Raw genomic sequence first — 26,889 nt, forward strand, 5'->3', positions numbered from 1 at the left:
ACCACAGGCTAAAAACACATTTCTTTCGACCGCAACATAAGATAACGGCTTATTTAAATAAATATATGAATACATAAAATTAAATAAAAGTGAATTACATCCTGCACTTATAGCACTCAGTTTGGCTTATTTCTTTAGCTAACGCACTTACTTGATTCATGCTGTTCTGGGTTTGTACCCTAATGGTTGCATGCACTTATTGGAAGTCGCCTTCAATAAAAGCGTCAGCTAAATTAAATGTGATGAAATGTTACTTATGTATTAGTTAATGGTTATCATCTATACTTTATTGATCTGATATCAGCCACTTATAAGAATAATGTTTAGGTTGCCAGGTTTTTTTAAAAATCTCTTGCTGATGAGTCATTACTGGCCAAGTCGTTAAGAAAGCACCTCAGTTTCTCACTTTCTAATAAGTCATCGCCTCTGCAGATATAAATATTAATGTACCATAATACAGGGGAATAAACTATTAATTTCACAGTTATACGTGATAATTAAGTCATTAAGAAAGGGTCGTAGGTTTCTAACTTTATACTAACCAGTCAGACAGCAAATTTTAAGTCAGCTACATGACATTAAAATATAAATGTTAAAAAGTAATTGATAATGTTTTTTTAATGATCCATTAGGTCTACAGTACAGCCGGCCTAAGTGTGCATTAACATCACTTGATTTACAGCAACAAATTTGCACCATAGTTTAAAAACAAATCCTTAACTTGTTGTTGCTTTATTACTTTTAACTTGTTCTTATTTGCCAGTTTTACTTGCGGTCATTTTATTTGTTTTTCTTATTGTTTTTTTTTTATATTGTAGTGTTATTGCTTTTTACTCTTTCTAAATGATAATGGTATTCCTTTTAATCTAGGATTTATGACATTTGTTTGTTCAGTGTGTCTGGTTATATTGCTCCAAGCCAACTTTCCCATGTGCATGCAGACAGAACTGAACTAAACAGAGGGATTTCGCACAACCTGGCAACCCACATATGTTCTTTTTGATTGCTTATAAACCATTACTTACAACTTATTGGGAAGTGGTGCAAATTTCTCTTTATGAAATAATAAATTACTTACTTTTCTAAGTATTATATTCAGTGCATGTTTGCAATATTGGAAATGGCCACAAGGTGTCCTCATCCAATATGTCTACTGTCATCTCCTTGCGCATAATTACACACACACAATTCTGCCGACGAAAAAAGAAAAATACTCTGTGCCACTCCCCTTTATGTGTGCCTGGTCTTCTCGGGTAGCTCCAGGGAGCGCAGCAGGGTACAGTTTCGGAGAGGATCGGTCAAAATGTAAATATGATCCATTTCCCATCCATTGATCATATCCGCCTCATTGATTTCAGGGTGTGATCAGCTGATGCGTGCACGGTGGCGTCTTCATCGCATCACAGAGGCATCATCCCCTCACTGCCTTTGCCCACTTTCCCTGAGAGGGTGAAGCCTTTAGAATAACACCGCCGGCCGCTATGAGACGAATAACGGGGAAGGCGAAGGATGAAACTTTGATCGAGCTGCAGAGCACGACGGATTCCCAGACTGGAGGTAATTAAATAAAGATGCGCTCATTAACCTTAGAGTGGGGGTCATGAGGAGGTTTTCTATATTGTGTCAAATATAAAATAATATAAAGGCTTCTCCTGCTGAGCTGCTCTGGCAAAGAAGCACACTCGTGGTGTAGCAGCCTTACCCTTATGCCAAATAACTGATAATCCAATTAAAATAAGGTTTTGGAGAACATATCCTCAGCCTCAGGAAGACATAATAGAAAACCATATGTGTGAAATAAATAGTCCTAAAAGGTAAGTGTAAACTCAGATGTTAAATCTCAAAATATTTTAGTAGTTTTAGTGCATGATGTAAAAAAAACAAAAAACAAAACATGCACTTTGGTTACTTTTCATGTGTATGATTTCCTTACATCTTTATTTTATATGTTATATACTGTCCAAGTTATGTTGGTGTCAGTTTGGCAGCTGTCTTCAGCACTGAGACTGCACTTACTGTAATTAGTCTATGTCACGCATTGGCACACTGAGGGAGAGTTTGGACTAAATAGTCTTCTCAGTCAGGAGGGCATTGTTGTCAAATGTTTCCGATATTTTCTTTTCTGCTCACAGAAGAGTTTGATCTAGCTGACGTGTAAGACATTTTTACAGCAAGTTAGCAGCGATCCTCTGACAAGCCAGGAGGTGTCAAAACAGACTGGGGTGTTTGTGTGTGCATGTGTGTGTTTAGTCTTTTGTAATATCCTGTAAAATTGGCTGTGCAGGCAGATTTGGAGGATCAGGGTTAATTAAAGTCACACCTATCAGATTTCAAACCCCAGCTCATGAAGAATCTTCATATTCATTTGTTTTTCGATGTAAATGAAGTTGAGGGCAAAATGATCAGAAGCATGTGAGTAAACAAATCTACTTGGCCTCCTCTGTGCTATCTGTCAAGCTTAGTGTGTGTGTTCATATCTAATTGGATTGCCTCTTCTGAGATGGGCTTCACTGACTCTGCTCAACAGCAAGCTGCTCTCAGTGTTTGGTTTCAGATAGTGTGGTCACTGGAGTCCATCTGTGGGTTAACAATCTGGACAGTTAACCCCGTCATAGGTTTGCTTTTGGCCATTAGTGCAATGGAATTAGCCATTATTTATGACATTTCCATGTACAGTCTCTGAGGACACAAAATGAGTCAAGATTAATAGTTTCATCTTCTACAAAGCTCCATATGTCAACATAGTGTAAGCTGTGGTCTTCTAAGTGTTGCATTATGTCTCCCTTGGCTCTCACAGCATAACAGTTTGTGAAGATGATATTACCTAAGTGGCATTCTTAAAATATGCCACACTGGAAAACAGAGCGTGCACTTACATTCGACCTTTAAGATAAAAGACAGTTCAGGCTGTTCGTAAACAGTTTTTCATAGGCAGAGCAGAGTTTGTGATACTCATTACGTACGTAGTATAAATATATGAAATAACCACATTTTAAAGTCCCTTTTTTCAGCATTTTCCTGGATGAATTCAATACTTGACACGTGGAAAGTACTGAGTATAATCTCATTTTATTAAGTTAAGTTAACTTTAGTGCAAAATGAACACAACGTACAAGGATCAGAGCGTTTAGCATCGTCCAGATGACATAAGTATTGTTGTAAATCTGTTCGGCCGTTGGTTGTTTGACATTGCTATAGAAACAATTTGGTAAAATATATCATAGACATTTTATATGTCCTATCACCCAGCCTTAGTTTGAAATGTCAAACATCAGTTAAATGGAAGGTATTGAGTGTTTACAAATGGAAAAGGCCACTTATGGCCATTTGTGGTTGAAGATTGCCATAATGTGAGGTTCACTTAACAGATCTAATCAACAATGCATGAATCCCAAAACTTGCTTTTACCTCCACTTCCAAGAAAGCAGATTGGTCCGATGTACGGTGATCTAGCAATAGCTTTGAGACACTGTGCTAACACTCATTTGATGTTCTGAGTTCCTGTTTACATGATCTGCCTTTTATCTCAGGCAATGAAATTCTTAGTTGTATCCTCTCATTGACGTTTTTAAACTCCATATTCAAATATGCAGTGATAAATTTTGATCGTATGCAAAATTACAGTAGCACTGATGGCTGCAGAAGTCCGGTAATTGTGCCAGGTCAGATGGAAAGTTGCATGTTGGAAATCCATAACACGAAAAGCAAAGCGCACAAGGAGTATAGTCGTAAGATACAATAAGTGCATGCCATGTATTGACTGACCATAAATTTTGAGCCCTGCTTATCCACTTGCATTGAAAAAGTCTGGTGCTCCTGTGATAAAGAGCAGTACTGTGTCTTAGTTTGCATTCAGTGCTGTATTGAAACCGTTTTTTTGTAGAATCAGTGGTCTTAATGAATGATCAATTATAGAATAAGTCCAAATGCCCACGTGATGATCCTTATGATGTAATATTTTTAAAGCATTTTAGAACTTTATAAACAATTGATGCATTAAGATGTAGTAACAGCACTGTTATGAGAGGAATCTGAAGATATTTAGTCGAAAGAGAAATCATTTCAGTCATGTCAAGCTCATTTCGCGTTCACTGATTACTGCATAAAAAGTCACTGAAATTACTACTTGAAAATGTTCTTCTGTGCTCTTGATGATTCATTCAGAGATGCAATTGAGTATGTGAGTTATTTTCTAAAAGTCTTCCGACATTTTAACAGGATGAAAATGTGTCGGCTCAACTGTTATTGAAATCTGTAGCAGCGTTACGTCATAATAACAAAAAACCTGTAGCTCACTTGTATCATATATCTGCCTAACAACCGAATTAAATCAGCAGCACTTAATCAGACCTCTATTTGTAAATGCGACCCACACTCTCTACATCAGCTGGTCGGTAATGAAGACATGTTCCTGTTTATCTCGGGTGAGCTGTGGGTTAATAGACTGCTACGTTCTGCAGAGGCTTTGTTCAGGCTCTTATCAGGGCAGACATTCAGCCAAACGTGAAAGAGAAACAGAAAGAAGAGGAAGGGGTCTGTCCTCACCTGGGTATATATGTGTGTTTGGAGAGTGTTACATCGTTCACAGCTGCCCAAACACTGATTTATAGACAGTCACGTCTGACGAACACCAGATGTACTGTGTATCCACATTTACCCCGCAGGTACTTAGTCTCATCTTCATTCAGTTCATCTTTTTAATTGGACTCAAAGCTTATCTGCAGCGGGTTCCTTCATCCATCAGGGACAGTCAGCCGATAAGTCTTATCAAATGACTCTTTTAATAGTAATTACCAATATTTGGAGAGATTTGCTTCCATTTATGGTGATCTCACTCTTCTCTCTGCTGCCATGGCAGATGAAGTCATCTTCCTGTCAGAGGTGAAACAGAGCTGAAGAGTTGCTATGGAAACAGGCTTTGTAATAGCATTACCGCCTTTTGATACAGGCATGATTCTACATAAGACATGGATAGCAACCATGATTTCCAATTACAGTAGTGTTTTGTGTTTTAGATAATAATTATCTTTTCCAGACTATATTTTTTAGATTCAAATAAAATGTTGTGGTTTAAGTTTAGCACTTCGATTAGGGAGAACAAACACTCGTGGGCCACATAGGTATGTTTTTGTGTATTTGAGCTGTTTATAGAACAGCTGCGCCTGCAGGAACTATATTTATCAAATAGTACAGTATCTCAAATTGTCTAATCTGTAATGAGGTAACTGACAGTACAGAAATAAGCAGTATGTTGCTATCTCACATCAATCATATCAAAACCAAACAATCAGGCCAAAGGTATATATCATATCATGTAAGTAAGAAGTCAACTTTCTGTGTCCTGATCTGTTTTGAGTGGTAATCTTTGGCAACTCTTTTCCTAAAATATGCCTCAACAGATATCAGAGATATCAAACATGGTATTTCATGTTATGAAGATAACACAATATTCCCTCTACCCTGCACATGACCTCTTGTATAAAAGAGAGTGTGACATTCTGGCACTTTTCAATTTTTCCAGGATTGTCAGGAAATCTCCCTTTTGGGACGACAATATCCTGATGATAAGAAAGGAAATTCTCATGACAATACAAGTTGAATGCAAGCACATAACACACTCACTCGCAAGCACACTACTTATGGAGCGATCCACTGTTTTTCCTGCCTCAGACTTGGACTTGCATGCTGAAGGTCACAGTCTGAAGAAGCCAACAGAATCACATCATCAACAAAAAGCAGAGACACAATTCTGAGTTCAAACTTTAATTTAATTTTGAATCTTCAAGCTAACATAGGAGAGAAGCCCTTAAAACTGTACAGAATGATGTGGAGGCAAACGTGAGCAAACTCCATTTACTGATGAAGATCATGTGATATGACTGAAAGCCCTGAAACAGCTACTAAATATAATTTAAAATGATATATTTATTTTTTTGTCAACTATCTCATGTTTTTCCCTCTAGGGCTCTAATAATAAAATTCATATTTGACAGGAGCAGTTGGTGAATTTTCCATTTTGTATTTAGTTAGCTGACTCGACAGGAAATGTGGGGACAGAGATAGAGAGGATGTCTTGTCACAGAAGACCTAGGCCCGGTTTGAGCTCAGGATGTTGTGGTTTCAGTGTATCATGGTACGCACCCTGCACCCTAGCCTATCAGGACTCATTTCACTTATGTTTTGGTACGAAATGTAATATTCCAGTCTTGTGCTTTTCCTTTTTTATCTGACATGTGAGTGACTGCCACATTTGCCTAATTCACCCTAATATTTGTGACAGCCAGACACTCGGCTTGTCTGAGACCGTATAGTGGATGACTGTCACTGTGACCCTTTACATTTAAACTAGAGTACTAACCTGTATCACAACAATATTTCATATACATCTACACATGCAATACATCTAATACAAATTCTGCCTCGAGGGAAGTTGTAGGGCAATCTGTGACATGTTTGTATAACTTCCCTCGAGAAAAGGTTTATGTTGCCATAATCCGGAGCTGTGGTTAGTTCGTCTGCGCTTGTTGAACTACAAAGCAAAACAATGCTCTGAGGCGTATTTGAGATAAGTAAGCAGGGCCGTCTAGCAGAGTGTCAGCCTCGTGGGAGAGCTACACAAGAGCTTTTAATGGCGCCTTTTTCAGACAGTAGACACCCACACAGCCGGCTTGAGTCATAGTAAGAAAACGATTTGGTCTGTTATTGAATCAGATGTACATTACCCACTGCATCATGTTCAGGGTATCACCGCTGCTTGTTTAGGTGCTGTGCTGCAGATGGTAGTCCTGGTCTGATCACCACAACAGATAAAATGTGCTGCTGAGCTTTTATGTTGTTCACTTTCTCTGCAGTGCTTAGAGTAAGTAGGCCCACGGGCACTGCTTTACACCGTGAGACACTTCGACATGTACAGTTTAACACTAACCTGTGTCTATCTGTCTGTCCTTTTCAAAGATGGTCCTGCAGTGTTGACCGCATTCAGGATAAACCTGCACTCAGGTACGGGCAGATCTGAGGCTTTGTGTGACGCCTGTCTGTCCGTCCTCCCATCATCACCCTCTGCTATTTCTCTTTTCATCCATGCTGAATTCTCCTCAATAAATAACCATATCTCTGTTTCTGTTGCTTTCCGGTTGCTAATCAGAGCCAGATGTCTGTGTGTCTCTCAGCTCTTACAGTCTCCATGTCAGCTTCTGATGCTGTCTGCAGAGCCTGGCTCATGGTAGCTAGCTACGTGTGCTGTGTCCTGTGTTCATGGCTGGAGCGTCAAATGTGCTCTGATGCATGCACTATTTGTATACTGTTGAGAGGAATGTGCATGTAATTCAGGTCAATTAGAGCTTTGCGATTGATGGTGTATACAGTGAGGTAAAGACGTAATCAACCACTATATAATCATAACTATAGCAACCATATATATCGCTATTGGCTACTGTTTATACTGTGACAGCGATCTCTTTAATATCTCTGTTTGTATTACTAGACACTTTACAGATTCAGATTATTAATACAAAATATTCTCAATAAATAAAATAACATATATTGTTCTGTACATATTAACTATGTCTCATATAAAAAGTAGTAACTCAAAGTTGCACTGAAATACTTAGCAAAGTAGTAACCAGTAATGAAGTGAAGTTTCAGAACTAGTTGGCAAGTTTATGATTTCTTCTTTCTTTGTATTAAAAAATACAGTACGCATGATGTATTGTGCCTGTGTGTGGGTGTTTGGGTGAGATTTCATCTCACACTCTCTCGTCAGACAAATACTGGACCGTGGATGTCGGTTCAGATTGAGAGTTACAGGTTCCCTTTGATAGCATTTGTTTTTATGACTCACTGAAGGGGGCCGCTCTCCTGCCAGTTACACATTCTGGCATGTAAAATTAAACTGTGAAGCACTAAATGTGCATCTCTTTTCTGTTCAGAGGCCTGTTAAAAAGGTCAAAACTCCAGCAACAGTAGATCAACTTGGTGTTACAATGAAGTTGTTCTATATTCTGCAATTGTTACTTGATTCGTTCCCCTCTCCATAGGCCCTGGAAGTAGGTGAAGTTGTGCCAGAAACTCTACTCTATTTCTAGTGAATTAGCCTTTGGCTTAATGCGGCTTGGGAATAGTAGATTTGTTGCATCAAGACAGAATGCACAGCATCTGGTGTTTTCGTCTCTCTGCATGATCAGCACAAACTACAGTATATTGTAGTTCATAACGTGGTTGATTACCAGTGGTCGTCTTTACCATTACGACCACTGGCCACTGATCTAATTCATTTTGAGTGAGGGGAGAATAGTTTGAACACTTCTTACTGGCCTTCAGTGCTCTGACTAGTGGAGGGCAGTCAGAAATGACCTGTTGTCTTAAAATATTTTTTATCTGAGAGTGAAGCTTGATTGTAAGTCAGTATATCGTAGCCAGTGCTCCCTAAAATGTTGACCTTTTTTTTAACCTGTCTCTTGTAAGTCCCCCATCTTTACAGAAGAAAAAACACTGTCAATTACATTCACAAGTATCCCATAGTACGACATCAGGTTGAAAGCCAAAAGGGACAAAAGTTACATCTCACATATGCTATTTAGGGAATCTGGAATTTGACTTTGTTATTGTTTTCTGCTCTGCATCATTGGGATATGAGTTCCCTTTTTAGGTGGTGGTCAAATGTGTCACTTGTATTCAGAGTACACAAGAGGTTACTGGCATATTTTTTTCAGTAAATTGGGCATGTTCACAGGAGTATACAGTATATGCAGGGTAATTAGGTTGCTTGGGGAGCTAAGCTTTACTTTTAAATGAGTTCTAATTTAGTTAATTTGCACCATCAAAAGCCATGATTGCCAAGGTAATTTTGCATGAATGAATAGCTGTGATTTGAAGATGCAGCTGTTATTTTGAGCATTTATGTCCATTTGTGCCATTGTATTGTACTGTTGCTGCTCAGTTCTACAAGAGGTAGGCTAATCTGTGTGTATGACCCCTTTTTTCCCCTTTATTTGTCTCTCCATGGAAGTAGATATAACACGCTGCTGGCCCTTTGCTTCTGTTTGCTCAAGCCAGACTCTGATAACTGGCTGTGCACAGTTGGAGTGACACCAAAAAAGTGAGACAAAAAAAGAAATAAAAATCAAGCTGCACAGTCAACAGATGCTTCCCACGAGCCCACTGGAAAATCAGACGGTGTCATGTGCCCTTTGTATTCCCATGGTGTAATTGATGGCATATTTCCATTCCTTCGTAGTGAGTCTTCAGCCCTATCATTGAGCTTCCACATGGAGACACCCCAGCCCCTTTCTCATTGGCTCACACTGCTGTCTCTCACATCACTGTGTCTAATCAGAGGTGGCTGAGGGAAGCTGGAGATCTTTGTGTCCTTTGTGTGCTGAATGTGTTTAACTAGAGGGAGGTAAGACTTCTGGTACAGCAGCAACGCCAACCCCAGGCCCCTCCCCCTTTGCTGATGTCTTATGCACGTTCCAGCCTCCCCCACAGGAAGTGCTGCTTTCCCACCATTCAGGAATAATAGGGGAACAGGCAGCAAGCAGAGCAATGCTACATGAGCACATTCCCTGTGCCAGACTGGAGGGAGAGAGAGGCACTGCAGGAATGTTTTGTGCCATTGCATTAGAGATGAAGAGGAGTGTGTGTGCCGCTGCCTTTGTGTCTCTCATCTCTATCTCAGCTCCTATAAATTCTTTCCAATATGGCAAGAGTCTGCATCTGCTGATGTTGCCAAGAGACTGGAGGATTTTTAGTGGGCCCTTGTTAAATTGAGTTTGTCTGAGATGCATGCACAACCATAACAGTTATTAGTGGGCTCATTGCACTTAAAGGGATGGTTTGGTTTCGAGTGAACCTTATTATTTAATCCTGCGTGGATATAAACTTGATCTAGCTTGGCTAAATTACTGGATGTCGGCGGGAAAAGTAGAGAAGAATACCCTCACCATTGTTAAGGGTTTAATACTATACTGTTTACTTGTTAGGCGATGCACATAATGAAATTCTAATAATGACTTCATAATTGGTGCGATTGTTTTCCCTCGTTGGGGGCACGTAAACAGGAAGACGGAACAGACTTTTTTGCCATCAGTCTCTGGGTCTGTGTTTAGATGCTTCTGATCCTACAGCCATCCACTGACTGAGCTCGAGTCTAGACTTCACTGACATGACATAAATATATATATATATATATATATATATATATATATATATATATATATATATAACACCTGCATTATCTCTAACATGACAATGACACATTTTTATTCACATTTTAAAGTTGTTAGACCATGTTTAATTGCACTGCCTGAAAAATCATAGTCTCATAATGATCTGTTGCTGTGCACACATATTAGGTAATAAAGATACAGTATAAACACAACTGAGATACAACTTTGAGTAGTTGTTTATTGACACACGAACATACTGGAGTATTGTTACTACAGTACTTAAGTATTGTATGAAACTTATTCTCCACAAATTTCAACTTTGCTACCATATGTTCTACATGCTTTTGATTTGTTTTTCAATTTTTACTTGAACTGCATAAGGCATTATTTTAATTTAAATATGAATATATTGAAGAATCTATACATCAAATGATATACATTTTTCTTTCACAGATGAAAATGGTGGAAATGGTGTCAATTCATTATCTGAAACAGCGACGCTGCCTGGACATACAGAGGTAAGTTCTGATGTATCTGTGGGTGCAACAAGACGTTTGACAGTTTGGGAAATAAGGTCTTTCTAGCCAAGAGCTTGATGAGAAGCACGACACCACTCTGTCAGTACAGTAAATATGAAGCTTCAGCTAGCGGCTGGTGGGGTCTTCCCTATGTTCCCCGCTTTGTATGTGACCATTGAACACCTTTTTATTATAAAAGGGTCCGATGTTCCCTGGTGTGTTATTTTTTCCATAATCGGTGCTAAATTCCCCAGCAAATAGGCCTACGTAGACCCTAACTCTACCCCTTAACTCTGAGCCTAACTGAAACCCCTAACCCTAATAAAATGCTAAATTAAATCAGCCGAGGCATAGGCTTGTGTCACCGGGGAACATAGGACCCTTTTGGGGAAAAGCAGGGAACATCGGAACTTTTGATTAAAAAAGGGTCATGGGAACATAGGTATGCTCCCCAGCTGGTTAGCTTAGCTTAGCATAAAGACTGGAAACGGGCGGAAACAGCTAGCCTGCTTCTTTCTGAAGTTAAAAAAAATCATACAACACCTCAAGATCTCACTAATTAACACATTATATATTCTTTCAATCTGTATATCTGCTGTTCGTCTGGCAGCTTCACATCAACAACAAGAGCTCAGCCTGTTTCCAGTCGTGCTAAGATAATGAGATGCTGGTTGTAGCTTCATATTTAATGTACTGAAACAAGACATGTATCAAACTCTCAGTAAGGAAGTGAATGTGTGTTTCCCCAAAAATGTGCAACTGTTTCTTTAATTTCTACATCACTAAATAATGGTTTACTTGGATTTTATCTGTTACAATCTAAAATCAACTGTCAACCGCAATAATTATGCAGGCTTTTGTTTAATTTCCAAAGCCTGTGTTATTTTCTTTGTAGCCACGAGGTTGTTTATGTTTATGTAATTTTGTAGGCGACCTTTTTGTCGACTCACTGATTACACCGCTGAGTCACAAGACCTCTGTGTCTCACAAAGCTCCTCTCATTTCTCAAACGGGAGCCTGTTGTCAGTCTGTTTTCAGTGATACAGTGAGGCCAACAAGCAGATGGTTTATGGATTCATTTGAACACTGATTATATTATGTTTCTATAATTGTGACTCTAGAATACACTGCATGAATGGATCAGTGCTCCTCTCTCAAAGACTTCTGTTTCCATTGTTGTCATTAGGTCCGAACATGATTAACTAAAACAAGCAGCGTTCACGCCCTTGTTAGAAAAATGGCTGTTAGTGGATGTGAAGGCCTGATAAACAAGCTGGGTGGGGTTCAGTAAACCACTGAACATACTAGGTACACAATATCATGGTTAAACTTTTATAGTGTAGCTCTTTAAGTGTGCATTGCATTTTTTTTGTTTACAAGACAGGCCTCGCTAAAACATGCCAGACAGATATTACCCCTCAAAAATAAACAAACTGGAAGATTGACAGTTTTTTAACCATTTTTTTTATCTGCCTTCTTCTCTGGAATAAGTCCAACTGGAAAATTGAAAGGGGACCTTCTGTCAAAGTGAAGCATGTATTGAATTGAATAATACAATTATAATTTTTAAGAAAGCTTTCATATTTCGGATAAAGTTTGACATTGTACTTCTGTGCATTTATGTCATCAAAATTGTTCTGAATATTGTCAGATTAAAAAGATTATACTCTGGCTACAAACACATTATATTTTCTTTTACCTGGGTATTATTTTCATAAAACCAAAATATTTTGCAATTTAAAGCCCTATGGCAGTATTTAGAAATGCGTCATTTAACTTTGTAACAAGTGTAAACTGAAGGTTTACAGTTGTACTTTAAATTTGAGGTTGGTTAAAGGTTATAAGATTTATAGTGATGTATTTATCCACAATAAATGTGGATCAATCATGATTACAATATATCATACACTGTCGATCACTTGATCTGATATCCATTTTGGTAACTTGATCATTTTAGCAAGAGTGCTGTTCGTGTTGTTATTATTATTATTGTCAATAAAACACATTTCCACATTCATGAAAGTCAAAGAATTTGAGTGAAATGAGTGAAATACAAGAGTTCATAATGAACATGTACAGCATGTTTCTCCTCCACCATCAACTATTTTTGTATAATGACATGCTGTGCTTGTACCATGTCCAGAACTTCCTGTTTTATGTGGTTTTTTCGTCAGTCATTGTGGCCGCCCCTTAAACTTTTCTCCCAAGGAAACAAAATTGAAATACTTTTCAATACCATCCAGTGCACCGTGGAAGTCTACTCCCTGGAGCCAGAGGCCGACACTAACCTAAATTACATATACAGAATAATTCTGCAACACAACGTACTTCTCTATATGTACTTTATCATTTGCAAAAATACATAAAAGACATTCTGAAAATAAATAAATAAACAGTTTGATTGATTTTGATTTGAATCAGTTTGGATTTTGAGGAGTGCAAACATTTTAAAAATAAAAACAAAGAAAATAGATAAATTATCCAAACAATCCAACACCAGTTTGATATTCCATGGACAGCATACACAAATTCATATATATATAAATAAATTCATATATATATATATGTAACAATAATGAATATCTACCAGTGTTAAAATCTGAGCTCTTTATGTCTGTCTTTAATATTGTGGCAGTTTCATTTCTTGCTCTGTCACTACCTGTTGTTCAAGTATTGGACGTCTTGTTTGCTTTCGCTTCCCACTCTGGGAGAAAGCTAAAAGTGTCATTTTGTTTGTTTGTTTCTCCTTCAGACCGACAACTTACAGCCAAACAAAGACACTGTGTTCTTCAGGGACGGAGTTCGGAGGATAGACTATGTGTTGTCTTACGTAGATGACGAAAAGAAACAGGTACGTGTAACAGAAAGTTGACCGTCGGCGTCAGTTGACTACTCAGCAATTTTTCATTGCAGCCAGTGACTAACTGTGATTCTGATGATGTTACACAATTTATATCCAGAAGAGGAATACATGGTTCTACAAAGAGGAAGTGAGATACATTCATATATTTGCTATAGACACGGCATTTGTGGCCTTCAGCTTTATGTAAAATAAGGTAGGGCAAGTTTAGAAAGCTGTTATACCAACATGTCAGATACATATTTAATGCTGATTAAAGCAGGGTAGTATTAGTCCTACTTGGTTCTAGAGAAGCTGAAGGATATGGCTGTTAACACTACCCTGATTAGATGGTTTTATTATTTTAAGTGAAGTGTAAGTGAAGGTCAACGGGATGCTTTCATAGACCAAACACAGTATCACCTATACTCTTTACATTGTACACTAATGACTGCAGGAAAGTACACCCCAATAATTATATTCTAAAATGTGCTGTTGATACTGTGATTGTGAGCCTTCTTCACAAGGACATGGCCCCTTCTGTATATCGCCGTGAGATAGACAAGAAGTATTGTGGCAATAACCATCTAATTTTAATCGGTGTGGATTGATACATTTAATAAAATGTAAGCACATCTGTTCTGAATTCCTTATCTGTTTTAACCATTTCAGAGGGGAAATGTAACATGGATAGGTGAAGGAGACAAAAAGTAAAGATTGTGTGTGTGTGTGTGTGTGTGTGTGTGTGTGTGTGTGTGTGTGTGTGTGTGTGTGTGTGTGTGTGTGTGTGTGTGTGTGTGTGTGTGTGTGTGAATGTGCGTGCGTGTGTGTGTGTGTCTCATTCTTATGGGTTGTGTGTTTATCTGCAGGAGAGGAGGAGGGAGTTTGAGGCCAACCTTGAGAAAATAGGACTGGAGCTGGAGACAGAGGACAAATCAGTAAGAAATTCAAACACTGAGCACTCGCACCACCTAGTGGCTGGCTTGCTGAGGCACACCATATGCTACAGAAAGAAGTCTTAAAGGGATGGCTCAGTATTTGACACATTGTACTGCCATCCATCAAAGTACTTAAGGGAAATTGTGTAAAAATTACGTATTTTTTCCTCTCCCCCATCTGTCCTTGTATCAGGACTCCAAAGACCAAAAGACATATTTCTTGAAGATCCATGCTCCGTGGGATGTACTTGCCATGTATGCCGATGTCTTGAAGGTCAAAGTTCCCTTCAAGTTGAGTGACATCCCCCACGGTCAAGATGTCCCACTGGAGTGGCTCTCGCATCCTTTTCGTCTGCCAGAACACATCATGCGTCCAACACCTGACTACTTTACCTACCCCTTCGACAAGGAAAAGACTGACTTCTTCCTTATCACTGACAAAGATACTTTCTTCCCACCTTCCACAAGAAACAGAATTGTGAGTATTTCTCACTTAAAATCAGAATACACTTGTTGCATTGTAAATGTCCTAAAAACCTTATGACATGTCTAAAAAACAATCTGAGATATAACTCAAAACAAAATATTCAAGATGCATTGTCTAAAAGTAATCCCCTAGATCTCACTTAAATGTTACTTCTTAGGTGATTGTGTCTAGTATTAAGTGTAATGAGATATTTTCACTAGAAATGAGACAAAAATGCAGTTTAGGTTTAAAATGATGGTATTTATGAAGGATAAATCAGTTTAACTCTCACTATTCTTCTGGACAGGAGACTTTGTAGAGATGTTTGTTTGCTTTACTCTGCAGTATTTACAGTAAATCCTACAAATCCATATCCTTCAATCTCTTGTTAAATCCTGTCGCTGTTGTAAGGTGTTCTACATCCTGGCTCGTTGCCCGTACTACAAAGAGGGTCGGGAAGAAAAAGAGAAGACGGGAATCAAGCGACTACTCAGCAATGGGACGTACACAGCAGCCTTTCCACTGCATGATGTAAGACACCCGGAAGAACGAACATAAACATAAAGTCAAACATATCAATGTACATTTACATTAGCACTTCCATTTTGTGACACTTTGTACTTTTCTTCATTACAGGGGCAGGAAACCATATATGTGTTATGTCTATATCTACGTAAATCGAGGTTAATATTCGGCATGCAAGATTTATAATATAATGCATATAACCACAAGTAACTTGATTCCATATTTAGTACTTAGAAGTAATGCTTCCTGGATTTCATGATAATCACTTCACTTAGCCTGGCATCACCAGACTAATTCCCAAATGCATATTAGTCTGGAAACTCTGAGGTTATTTTTGATTTCCATGGGGCGTTATCCTTCAATGGTGCAGTTGAAGGATAAGTGGAAAGTGGAAAGACCTACAACCAATCACAGCAACTAAACAGTGGTGCTTGGTCTGTTTTGAAGCAGGAAAACAATGGTGTCCAGGTCGAAAACTTTCTTAAATTACAGCTAAACAGTACACTAAAATGTGTTTCTGAAAATGTGAGAAATAGGTAATACAGTAACAGAATATCAAGTCATATTTGATCAGCGCTGCCTAGTTTCACAGTTTGATCTGAGTTTCGTGAGCCTGAAAAACTGAACAGACCTGCAGACTGGACCGCTCTCTCAGTCATCGTCTTACACCCGCACACATGAGATTGTGACACTGTTTCTAGAACATTTCTATCATTTGTTGGTGTATTTCCAGGGAAATACTATTTTAATTGGCATGGTCTCAACATAACATTACATTATATAACATTACATTATATAGCTCCAAACTATTATTTTCTTTTTCTCTTTATAGAAAAAGTGATGTTCTAAATTTATTAATGCCCAAATAATATATTTAGTATGATAAGAAAAAGTACTTGTTGTGAGTTCATAGATACCAAATACTTTAATACTTTACTTAGTTTCTGAGAAACAGACATTTTCTTATCACTATATTTAGTCTTTGGGCACATGGGACTACTGTTAAATATAATGAGTTATCAAGAGAAAAACACTATTCACATGGGCCTAAAGACTAAAATAGAGTTTGATGAGAAAAATTCACTTTTTAAGCAAAACGTTTTGACTGATTTTGAAAATGTCTTTTGATTTGGTTTGGCTTAGACAAGCCCAGAGAACACTTCCTCCAACGGACATTTTCAGAAGCACCCTCATTCACTTTCTTGCAGAGAACTTTTTATTGAATTTCCACAGATGTTTTGCTCAGCAGCCCCATATTGCATTGTTCCTTTTCCTTTCAGTGTCGATACTGGAAAAGGGCAAGAAATGCGGAATGTGAGAGTGAGCGATACAACTTGTACAAGCACTGGGCCAGGTTTCTCTGCTTTTACAAAGAGCAGCCTCTCAACCTCATCAGGTAAACAAGCAACACCGGAATACTGCCGTTGTTTGTCTACACGCAAGATTGAATGTTTCTTATACTGAAGCGTTGTACTGCAGAGTTAAATGTGCTGTTTTTGGTTGTAGGAAGTACTACGGGGAGAAGATTGGGATCTACTTTGCCTGGCTGGGTTTCTACACAGAGATGCTGTTCTTTGCAGCCGTCATGGGCCTCATTTGTTTCACCTATGGGGTGCTCAGTTATGATGACAACATGTCAAGGTTTGTACCACCAGAGGGCGTCAGGGAGCTAATAACCATATGATCAAAAGTAAATGGACAGTAGAATATTACTCCCTATGGGAGTGTTGACCATTGAAATGAACCATGAACATTAATCTGCTGCTGTAACTGCCTCCATTCTTCTGGGAAAGCCTTTCACAAGACTGTGGAACCTGGCCTCTCGTTCAGCCACAAGAGTATTAGTAAGGTCCACTGATGTTAGACAACAAGGCCTTTGCTAGTTCATCCCAAAATATTGGATGGGGTTGAGGTCAGTCAAGTTCCTTCACACCAAACTTTTTTGCAGACCTCGCCTTGTGCACGGCTTATTTGTATGTTGAAAATGGACGATGGCCTCAGAGTCACACTATTGTATTGAATGAAAAATATTGCTGTTGCTTTAATATTTTCCTTCATTACTACTAAAGGGCCCATCCCAAACCAGGAAACACAGCCTCAAACCAAAAGTACAAACGCGTATGTGGACGGAGATATCCACACACTTATTCTTGTGCCTTAAAACATGATACACAGATTTTAAGATTCCAATAAAATGATGACTTGTTCAAAGCTGGGTGCCAGGTGGTTATCATTGTTTTTAAACTGCCAACTTTGTATTTTCACTTCATAAAGTCTCTGTTTTTTCTCTTTTTAGCAAAGAAATATGTGACGCGAATGTAGGAGGCAGCATTGTGATGTGTCCACTTTGTGATAAAAAGTGCCCTTTCTGGAAGCTCAACTCTACGTGTCTCTCATCCTGGGTAAAACATTACACTTCATATGTTAATCGGCACCATTTTAACAACAGCAATAACCTGAAATAATGTATTACAAACTTGAATTTTATTACATAAATGTGTGAAATTTACTCCAATATCTGCAGTAAATTGTATCCTGCTGAGTCAACAGTATGTCGCCCTGTTTATGCCCAGCGTGTCACTGAGGAACTTACTCTTTTCCATATTCTCTCTTCCAGCAATCCCATCTGTTTGATAATGAGGGAACGGTATTCTTTGCCATATTTATGGGGATTTGGGGTAAGTGTCAGTCGATGCTGCTCTTACTGTGTTTAGCCTGTTGGAGAACCAATTTGTTCCCCCTCCTGTGGGACAGATTTTCACAGTTAAAGCCTTTTCACACCAAAGCATCAACCTTTATACGTGCTGCTTGAGGTTAAAGCTTGCCCGGCACGCTGAAGGCCTAAAAAACGGCCTCATGAGCCAAGAAGTGTCGTGGCACAGCTGAAACAAGTTATACTTCTCTACTCAACACAGGCGTTATCTGTTTTCAGTTATTCTAACATGATCATAAAAGATCTGTCCAAAATGGATGGACACCTGCATTACACTGTACAAAAAAAAAATATTTTGTGTCTTTTACTCAAATCTGTTTGGCAGTAACTCTGTTTTTGGAGATCTGGAAACGTCGTCAAGCACGGCTGGAGTACGAGTGGGACTTGGTGGACTTTGAAGAGGAACAGCAACAGCTTCAAATCCGGCCCGAGTTTGAGATCCGATGCACTAACAGGAGACTCAACAAGATCACTAAGGTGCTTCAAACATGTTAAAAAAACATGGCAATTATTCTATAATCTGTGGTTTGCAAATAATTACACCGCGCCTCAAGTACTAAAACAATAAATAACAATAATCTTTCAGGAAATGGAGCCATATCTTCCCGTCAGCAGCAAGTGTGCTCGCTTCTGCCTCTCGAGTGCTACTGTTATATTCTGGGTAACTTCACTGTTGTGTGTGTTTGTGGATTCACATGTATGTGCTAGTATTTACAATAATACATAGTAAGTATGTTTCCCTGCACAATGGTCACATACTGCCAACAGCTTTACGTGTGTGTGTGTGTGTGTGTGTGTATGTGTGTGTGTGTGTGTGTGTGTGTGTGTGTGTGTGTGTGTGTGTGTGTGTGTGTGTGTGTGTGTGTGCTCCCCACAGATTTCTCTGATCGTGGCCTGTATTATCGGGGTAATAGCATACAGGCTGGCCGTGTATGCTGCCTTTGCGAGTATCATTAAAGACCCTATGAGGAAGATTCAGGTGGTGGGCAGATTCATCACTCCACAGCTAGCGACCTCTGTGACTGCATCCTGCATCAACTTTGTCATCATCATGATCCTCAACTTCTTTTATGAGAGGGTGGCCGTTTGGATCACTGATATGGGTAAAAAGATTTAATCTGGCATTTACTCAATCAAAGAAAATCTGAATTGTATTGTGTAAAATACTTAGCTCAGGTGAATATTTCAATCTCAATGTTCAATGCTAATATTTTCCTCTGTGCCATGTTGTAAATTTTGAATATTTAAAAATATTGTATATATTGTTTCTGTTATTCTTATATTTTATATTTTCCTGTGTTTATATTGTTCATTTTCTTCTATATGTTTCTACAATTTATGGTTTCTTATTGATGCTTCTTCTATGTTTGCTATCCACTTTGCTGCTGTAAAAAGGAAATTTCCCTTTGTGGGACTAATAAAGGAATATCTTATCTTATCTCTTATCTTAAACACAAATGTCAAGAGTGTAAAACAAAGTCGTTGTTTTGTCTTTTCACATCCAAAATACACGGAGCTGACACTATAAACATTTTTACACTGATTTGTTATCTGGTGTTTGCGTCCTGCAGAAATCCCAAAGACGCACCTCGAGTACGAGAACAGGCTGACCATGAAGATGTTCCTCTTCCAGTTTGTCAACTACTACTCCTCCTGCTTCTACGTGGCCTTCTTCAAAGGCAAATTCGTTGGTTATCCTGGCGACTACTCATATATGTTTGGCAAAGGGAGCAAACTGAGAAATGAGGAGGTGAGCTTACTTGCCCTTTATAAAATATTGATTAAAGTAACTATCCGTACTGAACTGAGAACATCCCCATAGAATAGGACATGCTCATCCTAACATTTTTCTACCAGTGAGGACAGCTCCATGAGATGTTGTTGCCAACAGGAAGTATGCAAATACAAGTGTGTTGCGTAAATTAAAAACCTGTTGCTGTCCTAGTGTGATCCTGGAGGCTGTCTGATCGAGCTGACCACACAGCTGGTGATTGTTATGGCAGGAAAACAACTCTGGGGGAACATTCAGGAAGCTCTGCTACCGTGAGTCCATCACACCTTCCACTCCAGTCTTTCAAGTCTTGTTTATTCACATCTAAAAAATAATTTACAATTAACTTTGGTATTCAGCAATTTGTATTTTAGCAATTTCAAGGGCATTTAATCAATTATACATACAAAATGAATATGTTGTGTGCACAAGGTATCGTCAAGTGGGTACACGTAGAGTTACCCTCCTTTTCCTATGCAGCTTTCCCACTTCAGGTGAACACACCCACGACAAAAAGAGATGATTCAGTTCATTATGCTTTTTCTTTTAAACCTCTGAATGTCATACAATGGCAAGGCAAGGCAAGGCAACTTTATTTGTATAGCACTTTTCATACACAAGGCAGACTCAAAGTGCTTCACAGCACAACATGTCATGAATTAAAATGCATTACAGAAAGACAAAGAGAATAAAAACATAGACAATAATAAAAACAGTGCGGACGTTAAAAGTGCAAAGATTTAGCAGAAAGCTAAGGTGAAAATAAAGGTTTTCAGTCTAGTTTTAAAAGTGGTCAGAGTGGGTGAAAGTCTCACATCTTCAGGAAGTTTATTCCAGCTGTTTGTTGCATAATGGAATTATTGCTTCTCTACCCTACATTTTAAAGAGATATGGAGATTTAGACCAGATTTAGATTTCTGACTTCACCCATGATCAATAATTTGACCACGGGGAAGAATTAGGTGAGATAAATGTTTACTTATAATTGCCAAGAAAAAGCTTCAAAGTTTAGAAGAACAAGACACCATTAGCAAAGTTGAATCCTGAGTCTTCAACACACGTGACAACGACGTCACAGAAGGCAGCATTCGTCAAAAGCAACAGATTACAGGATATCAGGCTCATGTATGACACGTTAAAACAGTTTGATGAGTGTAATGTTGAAGTTATTTAAGAGTATACTATTAAATGGTTATAAAACAAGAGAAAGTTATTAGGAGCTGTTTTATAGAAGAATATAGTTATAGAACATATATATATATATATATATATATATATATATATATATATATATATATATAAGGTTATCGCTGGTGCAAACTTCTCTGTATACTTTTAATCAGATATGCACCAGGTGTGCACAATATATTGATCTTGTTTCCACTAAAAATAGATACTTTGTGCAAATCCCAACTGCAGATCAGCAGTTCAACATCTGTTTCTTCTTCATGGGCTCCTTGACAGGTTAATGCGTAACTGGTGGAGTAGCAGAAAGGGACGGCATCATCCTGAGAACCATTACAGCCGCTGGGAACAAGACCACGTCCTGCTTAACTTCAGCCAGCTGGGATTGTTTTATGAATACCTGGAGATGGGTAAGATACGTCACTGACCTTATACAGAGATGTAACTGCTGCACGATATGTGGATGCTGTGTATTACATTTCCCTGCTCTGTGCTCTTCTGTCTTCATCACTAACTTTTTCTTTCTGCTCTGCCTGTCTTTTCAGTTGTCCAGTTTGGGTTCATCACTTTGTTTGTGGCCTCTTTCCCCTTGGCTCCACTCCTGGCACTGTTCAACAACATCCTGGAGATCAGGGTGGACGCCTGGAAGTTCACCACACAGTTCAGACGACCGGTGGCGTCCAAGGCCCGAAACATCGGAGCATGGCAGGAAATCCTCAACGCAGTGGCCATTTTATCTGTTGTTACAAATGTAAGTGCTGTATGTGTAGCAGTACATGAGTATGTTTATGAGTCTAATCTTGCTAATTTCTAACTAACGCTTTTTTGCAGAATGCAACATTTCATTGAAAGCCTTTTGTGTTTACTTCTGTCCCAGGCTTTCATAATGGCGTTCACCTCAGACATGATCCCGCGGATGGTCTTCCTGTATGCCTACGGTAACAATACCAGCATGGAGGGTTACGTTAACAACAGCCTTTCAGTATACAACATCTCTCAGATACCAGACGACAACATGCCAGAGGAACGAGACAGCTGGTTTCATAACTCAACTACCACCTGCAGGTATTAGGGCTTAAAGAGTTTATTGTGCATCTACCTCTAGCTAATTCTACATTCTAAGGAAAAGAGAGAGTTAATCAATATTTGTATATGAACATCTATTCAAAATAAACGTGTAATGTAATGTAGTCACTGCTGGGGATATACCCACAGAAAATTGTCACCAGACTCTTCAGTTCCCTGCAGCTATATGGTCCTTTTCAGCATCTTTGGGCTCATTGTTTTGCTTTTACAGCCTACAACAACAGTATTGTTTTGATTCAGTCTCACCTTCTCACAGCATTCTTGTCAGCAACAGCAGGCAGACTTTTATTTTTTTAATTTTTTTAGCAAAAAAGCTTTAATAAATTCCCTTTACATGAAGACAATGAGGTTTCCCAAGTATCCCTTCCTTGTTTTTGACCAATAGACTCACTCACTCCCCCTCCACTGTTGTAACACATTTTAGTTGTGTGAGCTTCTGGTGACAATGACCATGATGAAGAGCCATGGTGTTCCCAACACATTGGCCATTTAAATGCATATTGCCATATTGCCTCAGTCAAGTTTTCTTCCACACTTGTTATCTTAATGAACACCTTTTCTATAATTCAGGAGTAATTGTAGGTCTTTAAATACGCTACCTAAGCTATCTGTTTAGATTTTGGAGTTCTATAGCTTTTATTGACGTGTACTGGTATCAGCACCTTTTGTTTAATGATAACATTAAAGAAACATTACCGACTGTGTGATGGTTTTTTTTGTACAGATATCGGGACTACCGCTACCCTCCAGGTCACGAGAAGGAGTACACTCACACCATGCAGTTCTGGCACATCCTGGCAGCCAAAATGGCCTTCATTATTATCATGGAAGTAAGACAACACAGCTTTTCCCCATGTTCTTTACTTTAAAGAATAAATGTTCAGAATTAAAGGATTATATCTTTACCCTGTGATAATTCTTCCTCTGCAGCACGTGGTCTTCGTGGTGAAGTTCTTTGTTGCGTGGATGATCCCAGACGTCCCCACAGATGTGAAGGCTCGGTTTAAACGAGAGCGCTACCTGATTCAAGAGTACCTGCATAACTACGAGGTGGAGAGGGTCAAACTCCAGCTGAGTGCCAGTTTCATCACAGAGCCGCCATCAGAAATGTCCCCGATGACAGACAAGCATGAAGTGTTGTCTGAGTGCCTGTAGCCTCCTGCTTCACACCTCCCAACTGGACACGAGAACATCTACACACAAGGGCTTCCGTCTTTGGGATAAGATCGCTATTATCTTTCTTGCTGAATGGACTCCTATATTAGGATCTGTGCAGAGGCATCAGCAAAAAAATCCTTTACTTATAATCAGCTTATTAAGTAGATGATACATTCCTGTGCCATAAAAAATACATTAACTGCAAAGGGCAAAAATATTGTAACGGCAGCTTGTGTCATAATGCCTGCAAACTCTCCATCGGTAATGACTGAACATAACTAATCTCTGTATGTGCTGATTGAGTTAAAGTCTGTGGTGTTAAAATATGTGGCATTAGGTGTTATTACCCTTTAAAGAGTTAAATGTTCTGCATGTGATCAGAGGAGAAAACAAGATGAAGGACTCAACTGTTAAGAAAGGAAGATAAGTGTCAGTTGTAGAAATGTTTGTATTTTTTTTTTAATCATATCATTTTAGTGCAGAAGAGTATTATGGCCAGGCATAAGAGAAACATGAGAGGAGTAAGATCTATTTTTTATTTTGCATTTTGAAACTTAAGTTGAAATATTGAGAATTGAATTTGTTCTCAACTGTATTCTCAAAATGCAAAAAGAAAAATGTCTCTCTGACATTAATACTGAAAGTTGGACTTTATTCTTGACATTTGAACTTTATTTTCGAAATGCAAAACAGTATCCTCCACCTTGACTTTTTTTGTCCTTATTCTTGGCCCAAATATGTTGTCAAAGAAGCAGAACTAGGGCAGCACTCCTAATATACTTTTTGCTGACAAAGCCCTTTTTCAGCATGTGTGCATATGGCAAAATCACAAACAATACATGTAAACATGTGGGGTTAATTACAGATGACTGCCACCAGCCCAACAGGGTAACCTTTACAGACACAGAATATAGAGAATACATCAAATGGAAAAACAAAGAGGCACACATTATGTACACTTCATAAAAGTCAAGAATATATAATATTCTCATTCATAATATTGGGAATGAAGCTATGAAGGAATGCTTTGTAGTGGTGACCGTCTGTAATTAACCACGCCTGTTTATATGTATCATTCATGATTTTGCCATATACAGTACGTGCTGAAGAACAGCGTCTTGCCCAAAATGTCTGTGTGGCAATTAAAAGTATAAAGGGAGTGCTGTCCCAGTCCTGCTTTTCAATCCATTTAAAGGATCCAGCACCAAGCCTTCAAGTATTATTGTGAGTTACATCACATATCTCCTTTTCTCTCATCTAACTATGAATTACATCTTTACTGTTTTTATTGTTTACTTTAAATTGGTAGCCTCATAATGTTTAGTTCCACTGATCTATAGCTGGGCTATGAGATTATCCATTTTGTTATTTGAGTTTATCGTGTTTAGGGAAAGGCTCTTAAAAACTGTGCATTTGAAAACCAAGTACCTCCATCATAATGTAACAATCAGAAGTGTGTATCATTCCAGCCTGAGTTAGTAATAGTGAGGCAGCAGCTGCAGGCTCGTTTGTCACATCTTACAAATGTATCTTCAACTTGCTGCGGGACCAATTATAAGATTTCTACCAAATGAAAAAGATGACATAAAGAAAAATCTCTTGACAGATTTTCTGTTTTAATACAATCACAGATCAACGTGTGTTGGCTTTACTCTTCTTTTTGTTACACATAGATAATAAAATGGCCTATATTTCTGTTTTCAGATTTCACATGATTGATTCTCTGCATACTGTAAACAATTGCAACCTTCATTTTAGTAATAAAGTGAGTGAAGATTTTAGTAAAAAGAAATGACTTTTAGTAACCAATTCATACTCTATCTGGTTACTAAGTGTCGCTGTAGATATAAAGATATAAAGATATAAATATATCAAATATTTAAATGGATTGTAGTTCAATTAATTTATTGATCTGCTTCTGCTCTCTCGCCTGAAGTTGTTTTATTTAGAGTTACTTCATAATCCTCTTTTAAAGATCTTGTCAATTTACTAATTCATCACCTCACCTTAGTTCAAACATTTCTCTTATATGTTATGCTATAAACTACCACTTTGGGACCAGAGAAGTAAAAGACTCCTAAGATTATATTTCTTTACAGTAGATAAGAATTTATAAGAAAAAGGATCGCTTTTTAAAATCTTTTTAAGCTCAACATGTATTAAGTTTTTTTTCTCTGTTTATATTGAACCCTCTTTGTAATTGACTCAGTGAACGATGCAATCGTGAGTTCAGCTATCAGCAAATTATATCAGACAGTCAAAAACTAAGCCTGACTAACTCACATCTCAGGTTAAACATCCACCAATGTTTGTTGAGCACCGCGTGTTGATACAGTATGCAGATGTCGGACGTGTGCAGTGTGATTCTGCAGCATGCATGACGTATTTCCCAACAAACAAATGCCTTAAACCTCTGTGCTGACTTGTTTTTGTATAATGTTGTAATGACAAAGTTTACTATCTGAATTCAAAACATCTTTCATATCATATGTTGCTGCTGCTAGCTGTTGCAAAGTAGCTGTTTTGTCTGGTTAGATGCGCATGTATTTCTGTAAATATTTTGTCTGTTACATCCTAAGTTCAGTTTTGCTTATTGTACAGAAATGCAGCAAAGTTGGTAATATTCACAATAAATAATGAAATAACTATAGTATGAGTTTTATTTGCATAGAGCCTATACAACAACGCCAGAAACACAGATATAATAATAATAATAATGATAAAACTGACAGGCAAGGTCAAGAAAAAGGTCTAAACATGGAGCTTCCCCTTCCTAGGTATGTTTTGAGACGCAGAAAATCACTTTGAATGATAATTGGTGAAAAAAAATTCATCCCTCATTGAAAAAATCAAGTGCCTGAAACGATAATACATACAAAATATATTTTTTTCCAGCATGATTTACACATTTTGCCTTTAACGTTCAATGGAATTTATTTTTTTTCAAAATTTCTAAAAAACTAATAAAAATATGAAAAAAATTGAAAAGCAGGGTTGGAAAAGTGATGAGTCCCTTTAGAATAATCGTCATAAATATTCACAGGTATAACCAATCACCTTCCAGATTACACACCAAGTTAATTGGCCTTCACCTGACATCAACTGTGGTGTTTTTGATTTTACTTCAGAATAAAATCAGCTGTTCCTTGAGGACTCCAATCCTATCAGTGCATGGTAACATAAATAATTCACCATGGTTGGAAAGATGCTTTCAAAAGAGCTCCGGGATAAAGTTGTGGACAGGCACAAGTTAGGAGAAGGATATAAAAATATTTCAAAGGCTTTAACTCTCCCTCTGAGGACCGTTCAGAGGATTATCCAGAAGTGGAGGCATATGGCTCCACTCAGACCTTGATCGGGCCGCCCCTCCAAACTGGATGACCGAGCCAGGAAAAGGTGACTTTGAAGGAGTTATAAGTCTTAATGGCAGAGGTCGGTCGATCTGTGCATGTGACAACAATTTCACAAGTTCTACATGTTTGGCAGGGTGGCAAAAAAGAAGCCTCTTCTGAAAAAGTGTCACA

The 26,889-nt window shown here is 38.3% G+C and overlaps 1 protein-coding gene across 2 annotated transcripts; it reads left to right on the forward strand.

Moving 5' to 3' along the window:
• Positions 1 to 1,266: 1,266 nt before the first annotated feature.
• On the forward strand, positions 1,267 to 25,933 carry ano5b (anoctamin 5b). Of its 2 annotated transcripts, XM_083924595.1 has the most exons (21): positions 1,267 to 1,557; positions 6,955 to 6,999; positions 10,620 to 10,684; positions 13,437 to 13,535; positions 14,393 to 14,461; positions 14,655 to 14,939; positions 15,339 to 15,458; positions 16,733 to 16,848; positions 16,959 to 17,093; positions 17,749 to 17,854; positions 18,070 to 18,130; positions 18,491 to 18,642; positions 18,752 to 18,826; positions 19,043 to 19,268; positions 19,737 to 19,915; positions 20,111 to 20,208; positions 21,401 to 21,531; positions 21,667 to 21,872; positions 21,999 to 22,186; positions 22,932 to 23,037; positions 23,138 to 25,933. In XM_083924595.1, exons 1-21 carry the CDS (start codon positions 1,482 to 1,484, stop codon positions 23,360 to 23,362), a joined length of 2,763 nt encoding a protein of 920 aa, XP_083780721.1. In that variant the 5' UTR covers positions 1,267 to 1,481; the 3' UTR covers positions 23,363 to 25,933. The 2 variants fall into 2 exon arrangements, with proteins under 2 accessions (XP_083780721.1, XP_083780722.1); XM_083924596.1 differs by lacking the exon at positions 6,955 to 6,999.
• The last annotated feature ends 956 nt before the right edge of the window (positions 25,934 to 26,889 follow it).

This window comes from Echiichthys vipera, assembly GCF_963691815.1.
Source record: "Echiichthys vipera genome assembly, chromosome: 1".
Lineage (NCBI taxonomy): Eukaryota > Metazoa > Chordata > Actinopteri > Perciformes > Trachinidae > Echiichthys > Echiichthys vipera.